Source organism: Pithys albifrons, chromosome 12 (genome assembly GCF_047495875.1).
Source record: "Pithys albifrons albifrons isolate INPA30051 chromosome 12, PitAlb_v1, whole genome shotgun sequence".
In the NCBI taxonomy this organism is placed as follows: Eukaryota; Metazoa; Chordata; class Aves; order Passeriformes; family Thamnophilidae; genus Pithys; species Pithys albifrons.
Genome location: NC_092469.1, coordinates 7,919,294 through 7,934,751, shown reverse-complemented (window position 1 = coordinate 7,934,751; position 15,458 = coordinate 7,919,294). Strand labels below are relative to the sequence as shown.

The 15,458-nt window shown below is 45.2% G+C and overlaps 2 protein-coding genes across 2 annotated transcripts in view; one reads left to right on the top strand and one right to left on the bottom strand.

The window, feature by feature from the left end:
* The first annotated feature begins 742 nt into the window (after window positions 1-742).
* Window positions 743-15,458, top strand: part of MYLK3 (myosin light chain kinase 3) — a 22,369-nt gene continuing 7,653 nt past the window's right edge. The window contains exons 1-9 of the mRNA XM_071567464.1: window positions 743-1,273; window positions 3,336-3,401; window positions 4,357-4,447; window positions 5,739-6,177; window positions 9,329-9,900; window positions 11,601-11,706; window positions 12,793-12,886; window positions 13,148-13,257; window positions 14,483-14,624. Coding sequence (XP_071423565.1) covers window positions 761-1,273; window positions 3,336-3,401; window positions 4,357-4,447; window positions 5,739-6,177; window positions 9,329-9,900; window positions 11,601-11,706; window positions 12,793-12,886; window positions 13,148-13,257; window positions 14,483-14,624 — 2,133 coding nt within the window. The 5' untranslated portion in view covers window positions 743-760. The remainder of the gene's footprint in view (window positions 1,274-3,335; window positions 3,402-4,356; window positions 4,448-5,738; window positions 6,178-9,328; window positions 9,901-11,600; window positions 11,707-12,792; window positions 12,887-13,147; window positions 13,258-14,482; window positions 14,625-15,458) is intronic.
* Window positions 10,217-15,458, bottom strand: part of ORC6 (origin recognition complex subunit 6) — a 19,692-nt gene continuing 14,450 nt past the window's right edge. Inside the window, exon 7 of the mRNA XM_071567461.1 lies at window positions 10,217-10,469. Within this exon, the coding sequence (XP_071423562.1) occupies window positions 10,345-10,469 (125 nt within the window). The 3' untranslated portion in view covers window positions 10,217-10,344. The remainder of the gene's footprint in view (window positions 10,470-15,458) is intronic.

Genomic DNA, 15,458 nt, shown 5'->3' with positions numbered 1-15,458 from the left:
GCTGTGATTCAGAAGCGAAAAGCCAGCAACAAATCCTTTAAGATTTATGGTTTAATAGTTTTTTTCAAGTAGTTCTGCTGTGCCTTCATTACGATATGTTTTTAACTCGCTTCATTTTTATAACCCTGGAGAAAGATTTAATTTTAGAAGTTTCAGTTGACAGAGACATGCTGGTGTTAGATACGTATTTCAGGTCATTGTCATTGTACTCTATTTTTAAATTCGAGTGCCAGCCAACCTAAAGAGTGTCCCCTGTGTCTGTGATGGGTGCTCTGCAGCTACAAAGCTGATTTCTTCCAAGCTTTAGCACAAGGCCAGCAAATTTACTTATATAGTTTTCCTGTTTAATGAAGGGAAATGTTCTAGCACCTTTTCATTATCACAGAACTAAAACTGGTCATAAAAACAATCCTCCTCCCTGCGAAGGCCTGCGCAGGCATTGGCAATTGTTGGGATGTTTGCCTATCAACAGCCACTCGAGAAAGAATTTTAAATGGGTTTGTGACGTCAAGGAGGCCCAAGAAAACATAGTCTGGTGCCAAATTGCCTCCATCCCTGAGAGCCCACAGTAAGAAATAGATAACACAGAAATAAATCTCCTGAGCAGTCGCTATCTCATGATATGCTCCAGTGACTCCAGTAAGTGAGGTTGTCTGGTATAGGAATAGCTGAAGAAGATGGTGTTTCAGAGCCTCATTTTCTAATTTATGATTAATGAAAAGCCAGCCTAATCTGTCTGACATCCTGCTGTCTGCACACAATGTCTGCAGGGAGCTTGGACCTCGCAGAGGGAAATGCCCTGGCAAAGTTACAGCCTGCAAAAGTGACCAATTTAAGTATGGTGGACAAAAAACTCTATCTCTTGAACGAAAAGGTGGACAAACTGTTGCATTTCCAGGAAGATCTGACAGGCAAACTGCAGCGAGTTGACAGAGGCATTGATGGTGTAGAAAAAGGCCTTAGCAAGGTCCCAGTAGCCCGAGCAGCTCCTGCTGAGCCTGATGCAGTGCGGGAAGGGCCAAAGGCATCGGACAGTGCTGCCCAGGCTGAGGTGCAGAGCATGTGCTCAGAAGTGCTGAAGCTGATGAAAGCTGCCCAGCTAGATGCCTCAAAGCATAAGGAGAGGCTGGCAAAGATAGAGAAAAGGGTGGATACCCTGGATAAAGTTATTACGTTCGTGGGAGAAGTATTTAAAAATTCCAAAGTAGTGGATTTTATTCTCAAAGGCATTGTGCCCTGGAAGAAGGGGAGTCTGCTGGAAATCCCTATTGAGGTTGGTTTAGTTTTACTATTCTTACTTTACTTTGATTTAGAAGGGCTTTAGGCCCTCCTGTTGATTTCTTGCATAATGTACAGTTCGTGTTTTCCTTCCAGTGTTCCAGGTTACTGCCGTGACCTTTGAATTGCAAGGCTCTGAGGGCAGGCACCAAACGTGCCTTGCAGGCCAATGTTTGAGGTTCCCCAAGCCCTGGCACAAGTGTGAGGAGTGGATTGCTACTGTAAGGGAAAGTTCAGCTGCTCCCAGTGCTCAAAGCTCAGCAACGTCACTCCCATTAGTGACTGAATTGAGGCCCCAGTGAAAGGGAAGCATTTTTGTGGGGAGAAGCTTCTGTTTCTGTGTTTGTTCATGAATGCTGAAAAAAGCACCAGTTACTAAAACCTGTACTGACTTAGGGTCGTGTTTCTGAGTAGATTTATATATCCTTGGACATCTAAATTGTCTTTAGCTACATCTGGAATTAGTTTTAGCTAATGGGAGTTTTCGTTTTTCACTAAGGCTTGTAATCCACCATGGGGATGAAACGGAGGGAAACTGCAAGAGTTGGAATATGTTTACTCATTCCAAGAATTTCCTTGTGTGGGGGGGGTGTGATTATACTAAGGAGAATTGAGCTCAAATGAAAATGTCCTTTCGTATCTTAATCCAATTAATTTTCACCAAAACTAAAGTTTGGGTGGGAAGGTACATCTAAACTTTTAGGAAAACAAGGCAGTGCTCAATGCCAGTGTGCCTTTTCAGGCTGTCTGGGTGCTGTCCTGGTCTGCCTTTTCCAAATGCCGGTGTCTGACAAATGAACTGAACTATAAGGAGACAGAAGAATTTATAAAGTGTTTCCATAGTACTGAGAACAATAAATTATGCCTTAGTAAATCAGGATAGAGATAAAGCTTGTACTTGCAGTTCCAATCTCAGTTTTACAGATTTTTGGAGTATTGGGAAAGTTTGGCAATTTTGGTTAAAGCTGTGCTGTTCCGTGTCACTGCCTGCAGTCACTGCAGAATGGCTGGAGACAGGTCCTGTCCTTGGCCTCATTCACACCTTGGACTGAACTGGCACACTTTGTGTCAGTGGCAGGTGAAGAGGAACATAAAGAAGACAAACTAATTTTGTTTCCAAATTGTACGTTTCCAGGTGAGAAGAGCAGTGAAGAGGGATGTAAAAGAAGTGAGGTGTTGTGAGGAGGGATCCCAGAGGAAGGATTCCCATGGGCTCCCAGCACACTGCTGGCTTTGGGTCTTGAGTAACCACCATGCACAGACATCTGTGTTTGCAGAAGAGGAAAGGGAAGGGGCTCAGAGCTCCATCCAAGTCTTGTGGACAGGCAGATAGAGACAGAGAGGTGCAATGGCCTGCTGGGATGGGGGAGGTCAGTGTTCCAGGCTCTGCAGAACAGGCTGGGTGTGCTGGGCAAGCAGCTTTATGGCAAACTCCAGTTGTGCAATATGACCATCATTGTTCTCCTTTTTTGTTTCTGGTCATGAACAGTTTTTGAAGTTGGAGCACAAGGTCAGTTATAAGACCTTAAGATATATCTGTGCTTCGATCCCAGACTGACCTGGGCTTGAATTAGTGAGGGCTGGTGTGTACTGACCTGGCTGGGTAATGTGAACCAAAGCACAGGAGAACTTAGAAACAAGTTGACCTGCTGAGCCAGGTGCTGACTTTGGTCTGGTTTTTGCAGCCTGTTGTGTGATGGCAGCACAGACATGTCCAAAGAGCTCCACAGTTGCACACAAAAGAACTTGCTGGCTGCTTGTTTCTGTTCTCCAGCCTTTGCTGTTGGTGCCAGTGTCCTGCTTATCATGGGGTTGGTTTGGGTGGGGGAGTGGGGAGGCCCCATTTGCATTTCTGGGTGAAGCTGTTTGTTGATGCTGTGACAGCATTCCAGGGATGCCATGGGAATGCTTATGGAAGAAGCTCTGTGGGGTTGGAGACAAATTAATAAAAGACTATGAATTGAACTTCACAGGACCCAAACCTCTGACTTCTTACTTAGACAGAAAACCCCACTGGCATTAAACTGTCACTTACCCAAGGCTTTCTTTGCATGTAGGATTTTGCAAGAATAATGTTCACCCTGGTCATTGTTGCAGGTTTGCTTAGAGCTGTAATAAAAATGGTAATGATTTTTTTACTACTTTTACTCTTTGGGTGTTTTGTACTTGGGAAGGGGGAGGTGGGAGGCTCTGTGCAATCTATGGGGTTGGTGCATGAACTTTAACTCTTCTACTAACAGGTGAGCAGCTATCTATGCTGTAATCAGTTATCTGCAGAAATGTTTTACATGGTACTTATTTGCTTGTACAAATAGGATAGGGGGCTGCTCAGCACTAGATTTTTAACTATGTGCCAACCACAAGATAAGTTATGCCTTCTCCTATTTTCTTACAATGCTTTTTGGTAAATATTACTTAGTTTAAATTTGATTTCAAATGTATTGCTGTGGCAAGTCTTTAGTGATGCTATTGCAACATATTCCTCCTCCCAAATTAATTGGGGGGAGAACTTTGCTTAAAAATAAAAATCTGCTTCTGGAAGACACTAAGTCTGTTTTTCATCATTCCAAAGGTGGCATGTGAAATATCAAGTACATCCAGATGAGTTGCCACAAAGCTGGAGGCTCCTTTTTGGTGTCTCCATCACCTCTATCAGGTCAAATAATGAGCCTTTAGATACCCTGAGACAACTATATTTGGCAAATATATTCAGAGACATTGCTTTTCATTCTGTCACCAGTGAAAAAGCAACAGAAATACAGTGTCATTTCTTTTTCTACTCTCTCTTGTTTCACATGTCATGCTTTTTCATCAGTATGAGTAAAAATGACAGGAGGCAAAAACTATGACAGTGAAAATTTTGTAAAGCACTGAGCTAATGTATTCATCTTGTTTTAGAAGTATGCCTGCCTGCAAAAGCAGGGAGAGACTGGAAGAAGGCAGTAAACACAACAGTAACTAAAAATTCAGAAGTTAAGAGGTGTCAGTGTCCAGTTTACAGAGTCTGAATGCCTACATAATGGGAATTAGACCCTCTTGGCTGTAACTATTATTTTTGTGTTCCCCTGTCATTTTTAGGCCAAAGACAAGCCTGAGGACAGCGGTGCAAAACCTAAGCATGTGCTTAGTAACAGAGGAACCCAAACTGAAAGCAAGAAGCCTCTGGAAGGTATGTATCACTCCAGGCATGCTGCAGGCTTTGACTCTAGAATGTGCAGCAGACAAACTGGAAATTAATAGGCTGCTATTTCCCACTACCTGAATTACTCAAATGTAACTGAGTGACTTTGCCCACTGCACTGGGAAAATAGAATTGTTCTCACCTCTTCCAAAGATGATTTGTCCCCAGGATCAAACCCCACGAAAGACTAGAAGATAGAGAAACTAAAATAGCACCTTTGTTTAGCTGCACAGGTATTTTTTATTGCTTTTTTAATTTGGATTTCAGTGAGTTGAATTCAGAGAGCAGTGCTTATTTGGAGGTACTGCAAAGATAGTGGCAATATCACATAGCAAACCTGATAAATTCTTTTCCCTTAATACATCTGAGGCAGCCCTTCCTCCTCCCCTCTCTGAAAAGGGGACATGACGCTGGGAATATCTTTTTTTGCTCAGCCAGTTTGATCGGCCTGTCAGGGCTGGATTCCTATTTAGGACGCATCTGTCAGGGCATTGCCCTGTTGCACCCACTGTTGGTGCCTGTGCAGTTCAGCAGGGCTGGATGTGATGCTGAGCAGGCCCTGTCATGCTGTTGTCTTCACAAATTGTCAGTGAATCCTCTGCACTGTGGGCAATCCCCTTTTTAGCTCCCTCGTTTTGGAAGTGACAAAAATAAGGCAGACGGTCCCAATTCTGACTCAAAAGCCACTCAGGGATGTGAGCAAACCTTAACTGCCAATGATCTGTGCATGTGGAGTGCTGAAAGAAGTAACCCTAGAAATTTCCACTGCTGATAATCACAGGCATTGTCATGAGAAGGTGACAGAGCATCTTTGTTGTTCTGTGGGAAATGCAGGCAGTGCTGTCTCAGCCCTTGGCGTCCCTTGGGGGTCTCTGCCCCTCTCTCCTGGCAGAGGGTGTATTGGGTTCAGAAGGGTCCTGGGTGGGTCTGCAGTCCCCAAACTGCCCATATTTGCTTGCAGAGCTACTTCAGATTTTAGATACAGTGAAGTTGAGCCTTGCAGGATTTTCATTTGCTTCTGGAGGTCCAAGTGCAAAGTGTCACAGTGCTGGGAAGGCATCAGACAGAGCAGTTAAACCTCTGGTTAAGCCATGAGCATTAGCAGTGGCTGTCTCAAGCCTGGTAGTGTAAGGATTTTAAAGCTTTCAGGGAGTTTCTTTTTATCTTTTCAGCTGTATTTAACTGTGTGGGTTATTTTGAGTGGTGGGTTGCTTTATCCCTTCTCTGTTTTGCCATGACTATTGCCAAGGATAGTTCATTAATGGATTATCTTATTCAGAGACAAAAACTGGGAAAAAGCTGGATGAAAACAAGGGAGCATGTGAAAAGGTGAACACTTCTGGAGCTGTGGCCCAAAAATCTGACTCCAAACTCCAAGTTAAAGAGAGGACATCACAGCAGCAAGTGGTAGAAGGTGCTGGCAAAACACACAGCAATAAAAGCTGCCAACAGCAAAAGGACATTGGTGTCAAGGTTTTGAATCAGCACAATGGTCTTGCCTTCGTACATCAAGATCATGTAGGCAACCAAAATGCTGCTGCTAAAGCACAGAATATGGACAGAGCTCCACGCTCAGATGGGTGCCATGGGCAGCCTGTTCATCAGAAACTCGGGAAGAATGAAAACAAAGCTGCAGCCTCGAGTGTGGCATCACGGGAAGCTGCGCCCTGCACATCCCAGGCTGTGTCTGACACGGGCTGTGAAGGGACACGGACCAGGTAATGGCCTTGCTGGTGGCTTTTGGTGTGACCTGAAACCATTTCATGTGTTGGAAGGAAAAACAGGAAAGCCAGGACATTAAAGGAGGCAGCTCCTGCATGCTGGGATAGGAGTGGGGAGACCTTGCCCGTGGTGAAGGCTAAAAACTCAAAGGGCCATGAGTCAAGTTGTGTGAAGCCAAGGAGCCAGAGGGCTTGGGTGGCAGGGAGGGGTTTCAGATGATCACCTTCAGTGTATTAAACACAGAAAGGTGACCACCATGGCAGAGCTTCCCAACTCTTTTGTTTCTCTAACCACGGGGATGAAACGAATGTGAGATATTTACTAGTATATGACAAAACCAAAGAACTTGTGTTTGTTGTCCTCAGTGTTTTCATGTTCTGTTTTTTAATGTCTTGGTTACCTAAAAATTGTTCATGTATTAATCTCTCTCAGGCTAATCTTTTCCTTGCATAGATGTTTTGTAATATGTCTTTCATTTTCCATTTTCCTTTGATTTATTTATTTACAAAGCCATGACAGAACACGACACTTTGTGTACGGGTACTGTAATTTGAAAACTCTGGAGGCGTATTTGCAAATATAGGGTGGAGACTTAAATCCTGTGCCATAGGTAACTATTGGGATTGTAGGACTCTTAAGAAAACCCCACAAAACCCAAAATAACAAATAAAGTTAATTAAGAAGAAATTACCAAAATGAAAGAAAGTTGTCCTGGTGTGAGCACACAGACTTCCTGAAGGAAAGGGCTCATTGTGAGGACTGGCACACAGACATATTTTTCTCCTTAGCGGGAGGGTAAATGTGAGGATGTGGCAGGAGAAGGTGGAAGCTTTCAGTACTGTGGCCTCTTTTCAAACATTTGTGTGCAGTTATACGTGTGGGTCCCTCCACACTGGTTACTGCAGTAAGACTGAAAGCAGAGGGACCTCCCTGTGCTTTCCTGGTGGGTCTGGGGCTCTGGCTGGTGAGCTCGAGGCTCGGGGCTCCAGCAGCTCCCTGGCAGAGTGGGTCCATCCCAGCTCCCTGGCAGAGTGGGTCCATCCCAGCTCCCTGGCAGAGTGGGTCCATCCCTGCTCCCTGGCAGAGTGGGTCCATCCCTGCTCCCTGGCAGAGTGGGTCCATCCCTGCTCCCTGGCAGAGTGGGTCCATCCCAGCTCCCTGGCAGAGTGGGTCCATCCCAGCTCCCTGGCAGAGTGGGTCCATCCCAGCTCCCTGGCAGAGTGGGTCCATCCCAGCTCCCTGGCAGAGTGGGTCCATCCCAGCTCCCTGGCAGAGTGGGTCCATCCCAGCTCCCTGGCAGAGTGGGTCCATCCCAGCTCCCTGGCAGAGTGGGTCCATCCCAGCTCCCTGGCAGAGTGGGTCCATCCCAGCTCCCTGGCAGAGTGGGTCCATCCCAGCTCCCTGGCAGAGTGGGTCCATCCCAGCTCCCTGGCAGAGTGGGTCCATCCCAGCTCCCTGGCAGAGTGGGTCCATCCCAGCTCCCTGGCAGAGTGGGTCCATCCCAGCTCCCTGGCAGAGTGGGTCCATCCCAGCTCCCTGGCAGAGTGGGTCCATCCCAGCTCCCTGGCAGAGTGGGTCCATCCCAGCTCCCTGCCAGAGTGGGTCCATCCCAGCTCCCTGCCAGAGTGGGTCCATCCCAGCTCCCTGCCAGAGTGGGTCCATCCAGCTCCCTGCCCGGTGCTGCCTTGGAGGCTCTGCCTGTGCTTTGGAGGTGGCTCAGTCTGCTGGTGAAGCTGGGGAGGAACTGCTGTTGTAACCCCTTGGAGGCCGGTGCTGGTTGATGATGATGTTCCAGGGGGTGAATTTGGATGGGCAGAAGCTGCACCAGCTGGTTGGTTTGGACAGGAGGGTTCCTGAGCCCCAAAGACTTTGGTGTGGGGAGGAAGGAGGCCAACAGGTGACTGGAAGGCAGAAGCTGGAGCCAACCCCAGGGGAACCTGCAGCCTTCCTGCCCAGGGCACCCATTATGCTTTTGAGTGTGAAGTCACATGAGAGTCGTAAGCATGTCTCTAAAATGGATGCAACTTTTAATGAAGTTTGTAAGCCCACACAGAAGTGTCAGGAGAACATTGTGTTCCCCAGCTTGGAGAAATGCCCATGAGGCCTGCTGGGTTCAGGCATGTCTAGATAGCAGAGGAAGTGTTTGCTCAGAGCTGTGTTCAGCTGCTCTGATAGCTCACACTGACCCAGCTGAGATTCATAGCACAGCAAAAGGGTGTTAAAGGCACTAAAAATGAGAAACTTCAGACTCCTGAATACAAAAGCAGAAACATTTTCTTTGGTAACATCTTTTATAATAAGGTTGCTCCACCAAAAGAGGCAATAACCTTTGTGAACATGAGGTATGCTCTCTCTTTGATAACGAATTTTCTTTGCTTGCCATTGTATAAAATCTACTTTCCATGTTTCAGTTCAGCCTCACTAAAATCAGGCAGTTCATGACAGCTGGGGCAGTGACAGCTGACTCAAGCATCAGCACACCAATGTCTCCAATGGCTTTTAGGAGCACAGAGATTTGGTTCTAACCAGTATTCTTTTTAGGCAACACAAGAGGGGAAAAAATTCTTTAAACTTTTCCAGTAGCTAGAATGCCAAGGAAAATAATATTGATGGAGGGAGAGAGTTTATGAAAGTTGGATTTTTAAGCTGTGGAAAGAATGCTGTCCCCTCAGAAGACAGATGTCTGAGTGTGCAAGTCAGCCAGCTGGAACAGGACTGGGGGTGGATGCAAACCATTGCATTTGCAGAGCCACATTAGCAGTCAGCCAGTTAAATAATCAGCCTGTAATTTGTGAAGGCAATTACTACCCCTCTCTGCCCAGATGAGTGGTATTTTATTAGACCAACTGTAATAATTGCGAAAAGTGGGTAATTTTCAAACGTGGGATTAACACTTTGTAGAGTGAGACATTTTGTTCAGCAGAAGGCAGAAATGTACATGGATGAAGACACAGGAAAAGGATCAGAGTGCTTTTTGGTGCTCTTTCCTTAGAGTTTGTGAGTATTTCCTAAGAGGATTAGTACAGGTAGGTGTTATCAACACTGTAGAAATCCATGGTTTTGGAAACTTATAGATGTTTCTTCCCCCACAAAGCTGAAAAAGCAAGGTTAGCCATCTGAATGAAATGTTGACTGTTTGCTCTGCAGGATATCCATCAGTGAACACAGGACTGATAAGAAAGAAAAGATTGAGATGGCCAAGGAAGGAAATGTAAGTGATCATAGGGGTAAAGGTTCCAAAGTAAAACCTACATCCTCCACACCAGCAGACTTGAAAGGAGTCAAACAGCTGCCTGACAAATCAAAACTTCAGCAGAGTCCTAAAAACACCAGCACTGAGCCAAATCCTGAAGTTAAAGGGGACAATAAGCAAAATGAACTTGCACCTCAAACCGGAAAGCAGGAGCCATTCCTGAGCAAGCCCCAGCCAGGGAAAAAGGCTGAAGGGAAATCAGAATTAAAGTGCAGGCCTGTCACCTCACAGAACACCTCTGCAAAGGAGCCTGCAAAAGACGTGGGAAGAGAAGTGAAAATTCATCAGGAAACAGCAAAAGCAGAAGAATCCCCAACAGGTACCAACTCTGAGAGGAGAGACTCTGAGCCTGCACCTTCAGGGGGAAGTGGAAGTGACGCTGGGCAGTGCCCGGGAGTGACTCCAGAGAAGACGAAGGTGCTGGAGGGGGGCAGAGCCCTCCCCACCCAGGGGACAGTGATCATCGGTGAGCTGCTCACGGTTACTCTGGGAACTTGTTCAGTGAGGGGTTTGTGCTGTTCCTCTCTGTTGTATGAACAATGCCTGGAGCAGTGCTCAGTGGAACACCTGTGTCTTACACTGAACAGTGTTTTGCCCTGGGTATCTTTGGCTGTAAAAGCAATTAACATTTGCACAAACTTTTTCATTAGTAAATCTTCTTACAAAGTGTGTTTTGGGGGAAAAAATTCATTTACAATAAAATAGGGTGAAGTGTTTGTGTGGTCAGAAGTATGAGTAATTTTGAAAAAAATCTATTTTCTTTGGATAAAGCATTTATTCCTTAAGATACAGTATGCAAACCAGGCATGCTTTACCAGCTGTAGGCTGGAGACTCGGAGCACACCAGATACTGCAGGAGGAGTACCTGGGCATGGGCTGTGTTTGTTACTGGCCACAGGTCTCCTCTGTGTCACTGTGTGAACACTTGCCTTGTTTCAGGGAGGACTCGCTCCTGGCAGCACAGATATGTGTGTGTTCCAGAAGGTACATACATGGGTCGATGTCCTGATCTGGATCTGGCATTCTCAGCAGTGGCTGGAGATGAATTGAATACATATCAAATTACAGCCCAAACATACCTGGAGATTAATTGTAAAAATGCTTTCAATGTGCATGACCAAAAATGGCTTTAATGAAGCTTTACCCTAGAAAAACTCAGACATTGAGTGATGATGGTTAACTGTTTTAGCTTACCACAAACTGACTAAACTTAATAGTTTTAATGTTAATATTTGCAGCTTTAATTAGAACATTATCTGCAAAAATCTTGCTGCTGGGAGCAATTTCATGATTTTACCAATCACTGCCATTGTTCACCAGAGCTGCGTATTTGTGCTGGCCTTTCCAGCTGCCCTGTAACAATGGAAAGATGATTAAGTATAATTTTTTTCAAACTTTCAGATAGTTTTTTCAGGTGGCCTTTTCTGTTAATGCATACACTAAGACATTGGTCTCTTAAAGTTGTCCACTGAGTTTACTGTGTTAAAAAAACAGCGTTGAGACTTGAGAGGTGGGATCCTGTTCTCAGTTCTGAGACTTCATTCCTCATCTGTAGAAGCAGTGAAAGTCCCTCTCTTGAAGTAACAGAGTGATTCTGGACATGTTCAGCACCTCCCTGCTCAGGGCCAGCTGCAAATGCAGGGGTCATTTCACTTGTGTGCCACTCTAAAAAGAGTGAAGGAATCGCATGCTTAATGTTAGCCAGATACTGCAGTGCTTGTCTGAATTCCAGTAGGTGAAAAAATGATGGCATGGTAGAGACTATGAACAAAGAGAAGAGGTGAGAGAGAGGGCAGTGCACCTCAGTGTGAAGGTTTGGGTTCAGTGTGTGCATTGGTAGCTGTGGGCAGCAGTCAGACATGGGCTGGGCTGGGTGTCTGTGGCCTCCACAGCAGCACTGGGGGCAGTACCAGCAATGCCTGCTGGAGATACTGGGATCATCCCTTCAAGACAGCAGTGCTGGAGGTGGGGAGAGCACCAGGGTCTGGATTTGTGGAGCTGTGGATACTGGGAACACAGGAGGCAGCTGAGACTTGTCATTGCCCTTTGCAGGCACAGCAAGGTGATGGGCATGTCGGGTGTGTGGGAGTCCCTGGCGTGAGGGAGGTGAAGCAGTGCAGGGGTGTGTGCAGAAACACCTCAGTGACCAGCTTGTCTCCTCTTTAGATGACAGCCCTTCTCCTCCAGCTCCCTTCGAGCATCGCATGGTGAGTGTCAAGCAAACAGAGTTGACAACGTGCTACTCGGTGTGTCGTCACGAGGTACTGGGGGGGTGAGTATCCCTGTCCCTACTGCTGTACTGCTCTTGGAGGAGTGCAGGGAGCTGGAGGGCCAGAGCTGCCTTCTTCAGATGGCCCCAGGGTGTGTGTGTGTGTGAGGCACATACAAGCTCACTGCTGCCAGAGGGAGCAGGTTCATCCTGGAGACCCCTGGGCTCCCATAGCTGCTGTTAAATCAAGGGGTGTCCCTTGGGTGACTGGTTTCTTCCCCAGCTCCCTTTTCAGATGCCTGTCTGTGACTGGTTTTTTTCACTTTTAATAATCCTGGCCTCAGCTGGTATCATGAGAAAAACCTGTACCCTTAAGGCAGACAAATTCAGAGCATATGAAGTCAACCAAACCCTTCAGGTCAGGCAGCTTCCAAAATACTTTTTTTTCCTGTGCCAAATTGCACATTAAAGACAATTAAGGGAGAAGTTCTGATTTTGACCTTATGTTTAGTTTTCACTCATAGGAAGCCTGCAGCTGCTTCAGCTTTTGTATTCTTGTATCCTTACTTATGTGACAAGAAGGCTTGATTTACACATTGATCCACTTACAAATATGGCTTATAATGGCTTGCACTTCTAATAAGTATAAGCAGTATGATGCAATAGCAGGGGGGTGGTGTTTGTAATCATCCCGAGGGACATTAAAGTATGTGCGTGACATGGGGGAGAATTCACAGCACGCCAGCAATGCAGGCTGTGCAGTGGCTACAGTTACTGGGCTTATGGGCATTTACGAAGTTGGGAGCCCAGGACAGAAATATCCCTGTTAATATCCCCCTCCCACAGCCCTGAAGGGCAGCGGGCGGGTTTGGTTACGGGGCTGAGCAGGAACATGGGCAGGTCACGGAGCCACAGCGAGATGCGGAGACACGAGGGGGCTTAATATGTTAATGTAAGCGCTGAACAACTGGCTGGAAAGGTAAAACTAATCCTTCATAAGCTGAGAGAAAGAGGAGCTCCGTGCTGCTGGCCACCCGATGCCGTTCGCTTTGTCCTCGGCTATTTTTGCTCGGCACAAGAATAGTCGTAGGAGAGGTTTCTGTGCGGAGCTGCTCTGAGCTGGTTCCCTCTTTTCCTTGGCATCCGCAGGGGGCGTTTTGGGCAAGTTCACAAGTGCACGGAAATGTCGACTGGGCTGCAGCTGGCAGCCAAAATCATCAAAGTGAAAGGAGCCAAGGACAAGGTAAGCACGGGCTGGGAGCCGACCTGGCCCTGCCCCTGAGCTGCCCTGACCTCCATCAGCCTGTGGGGCTGTCACACCAACATCTGCCCTACCAGGGACTCCAAAGGACTGTTCACCTTCCCCCGAGTTTGTGATTAAACTCCTGTCCACCTGAGACCTGTGCTGTAGCTGTTACTGGGGTTTACAAGTAACTCTGCTTTGATACATTGGAATTTAGGGGGGTATTTTGCTCATTTTTGGTTACTTTGTTGTTTTTTTCAGGAGGAAGTAAAAAATGAAATTAACATCATGAACCAGTTAAATCACGTGAATCTGATCCAGCTTTATGATGCTTTTGAGGCCAAAAATAGCATCACTTTGATCATGGAATAGTAAGTTTGAAAGATTTCAGGAACTGGGCTTTCTCAGGTCACTAAAGGAAATAGGGAGTGATAATTCTGAGGTGTGAAGAGGCCTCGAGTAGTTTCCCAGCCTAAGAGTGTCTTGATCTCACTTTCAGAAGGAAAAAAAAATTGCTTTAAAGGTAATTTCTTCAGGTTAAAAATCATGTATTTAGCAAGATTACAGTTTAAACAAATGGTAAGAAAGGCATCTGTCTTCAGGAGTATGAACCAAATTACAAGATGGGTAATGAACAGAATTTCCCCATGGTTCAGTTTTTCATTTAAGTTTCACTTACAGGCCCCAACATTGTCCCCAGATACCAAATTACATAGAATTGTCATAAATAAATAAAATCTCATATTAGGGGAAGAGTGAAGGTGAGACAAAGACATGAGGAGTGAGATGTTTAAAGCAGAATTACAAAAGATATGGAGAAGGTAGAAAGGTGATTAATTATATACATGGTCTGCCTCTGAACAATTTTAGGGTTAGTAAAAGTGTCTCCTCATTGGAAGATAAATAAGAATTTTGATCTATATCAAATATGGGCTTAACAGAAGGAAGATTTCATGATGTATTCCTATTGCCTTTTCTATGTAGTGGTATATTGCTTTACAATAAATGTCAATTTTTTAACCTAAAAACTGAGTTTCTGTTACAGAATGAATTGGTAATGACAATGAAGGAATGAAAAATGAAATAGCAAATATAAATATAATAAGACATTTAAAGTGTGTATATGGAAATAGATACCTGAAGTTTTTCCTTGCAGAACCTTGTCAAACCTCTAATTTTCTCTTAACTTTTGTGCAGAATTAAATTCATATAAAACACCTTTCAGGCTGAGAAGTTTCATTTAGTAAATTTTATAGGTTAAACACTTACTTTCTCTAGATTAATAAGATGAGTGATCCTTTGGTGCTCCCTGTAGGTTCCTCAGGTCCCCATGGGATCCCCAGGCCATGTGGGTTTGGGTTTGACATCTATCCCCCCAAATGTTAGTGGCAACTTTTCCGTATTTGAATTTAGATTGACACTTAATTTCACACGGAGAAGTAAGTCTCTTGAAGTCATTGTGGCTGCTGATACACATTGTATTGGATGTGCTGTTAGGACCCTTCCTCAATTACAGAGCCTAATTCCCAACTTGGAAATAAATTGAGCTGATGCAGAATTTTAGAGGTTTTAACACTTTTTATGTCAAAATTGTAGTCTTGATGGTGGTGAATTATTCGACCGGATCACGGATGAGAACTATCACCTGAGTGAGCTGGATGCAATCCTGTTCACCAAGCAGATCTGTGAAGGGGTCCACTACTTGCACCAGCATTATATTCTCCACTTAGATCTGAAGGTCAGTCCTTTGTGCTGTCTGTGCTTTAGTGCTGCTGGTTTGGGTTTGGCCACCACAGAGTCTCTAATTACAAAAGTCATTCCTCATTTCATGGCCTTCTGTCATGAAGGAGTAGACTCAGTGCAGCATCCACAGTGAGTGGAGATCTGGAGATTCATTACTTTTCTCCCGTGTCTGTTCAGTAGCTGGCTTGGAATAGTGAAACGATCAGGATTCTGTGCTTTTGCCTCTTTAATCAGCAGCTTTTCATTCTGTGTAGTATTTAAAAATGTCCTTTTGTCATCAATGCAAAACCCCACCCACACCCTCTTTGGCTGGAAATTCCCACAGTATTCCCCCCTTTCTCCCACCCCTTTGTAACTGTGTTCAAACACCTATTCAATCATCTTCCTACAGTTTGTGCTTTCTGCTGCCTGGAACCAATCTGCAGGAAAATGACAATGTTTTCCTAATGGTCCCTTAGTAACTGATATTTTAAAACAGAAATACCTACTGATTTTTCTTCTGCTTGTTTATACAACACGAGTGGTGCTGGACCAGGCTGGCCTGTAGGCAGTTCTGCAGTTGGAACTAGTTTGGACCCCATCCCATCCCCACCTAGGAAAATATTGTCATTGGAAAAAAAATCATAGGCAAACCAAAGGATGAATTTAACCTGCTTTTTGTGGCTTCTTATGGATGTACTTTTATACTTAAGGAGTAAATCCAGTGGGTGAGCCTCAAGCATGAGACTGCCTGTACTGTTTTACATAGGGGTCCTTTCTATTCCAAAATCTATTTGTCATCTGTGGCAAAATACAGGAGTGTTGTTTTACAGGAACAGAAATTAAACTT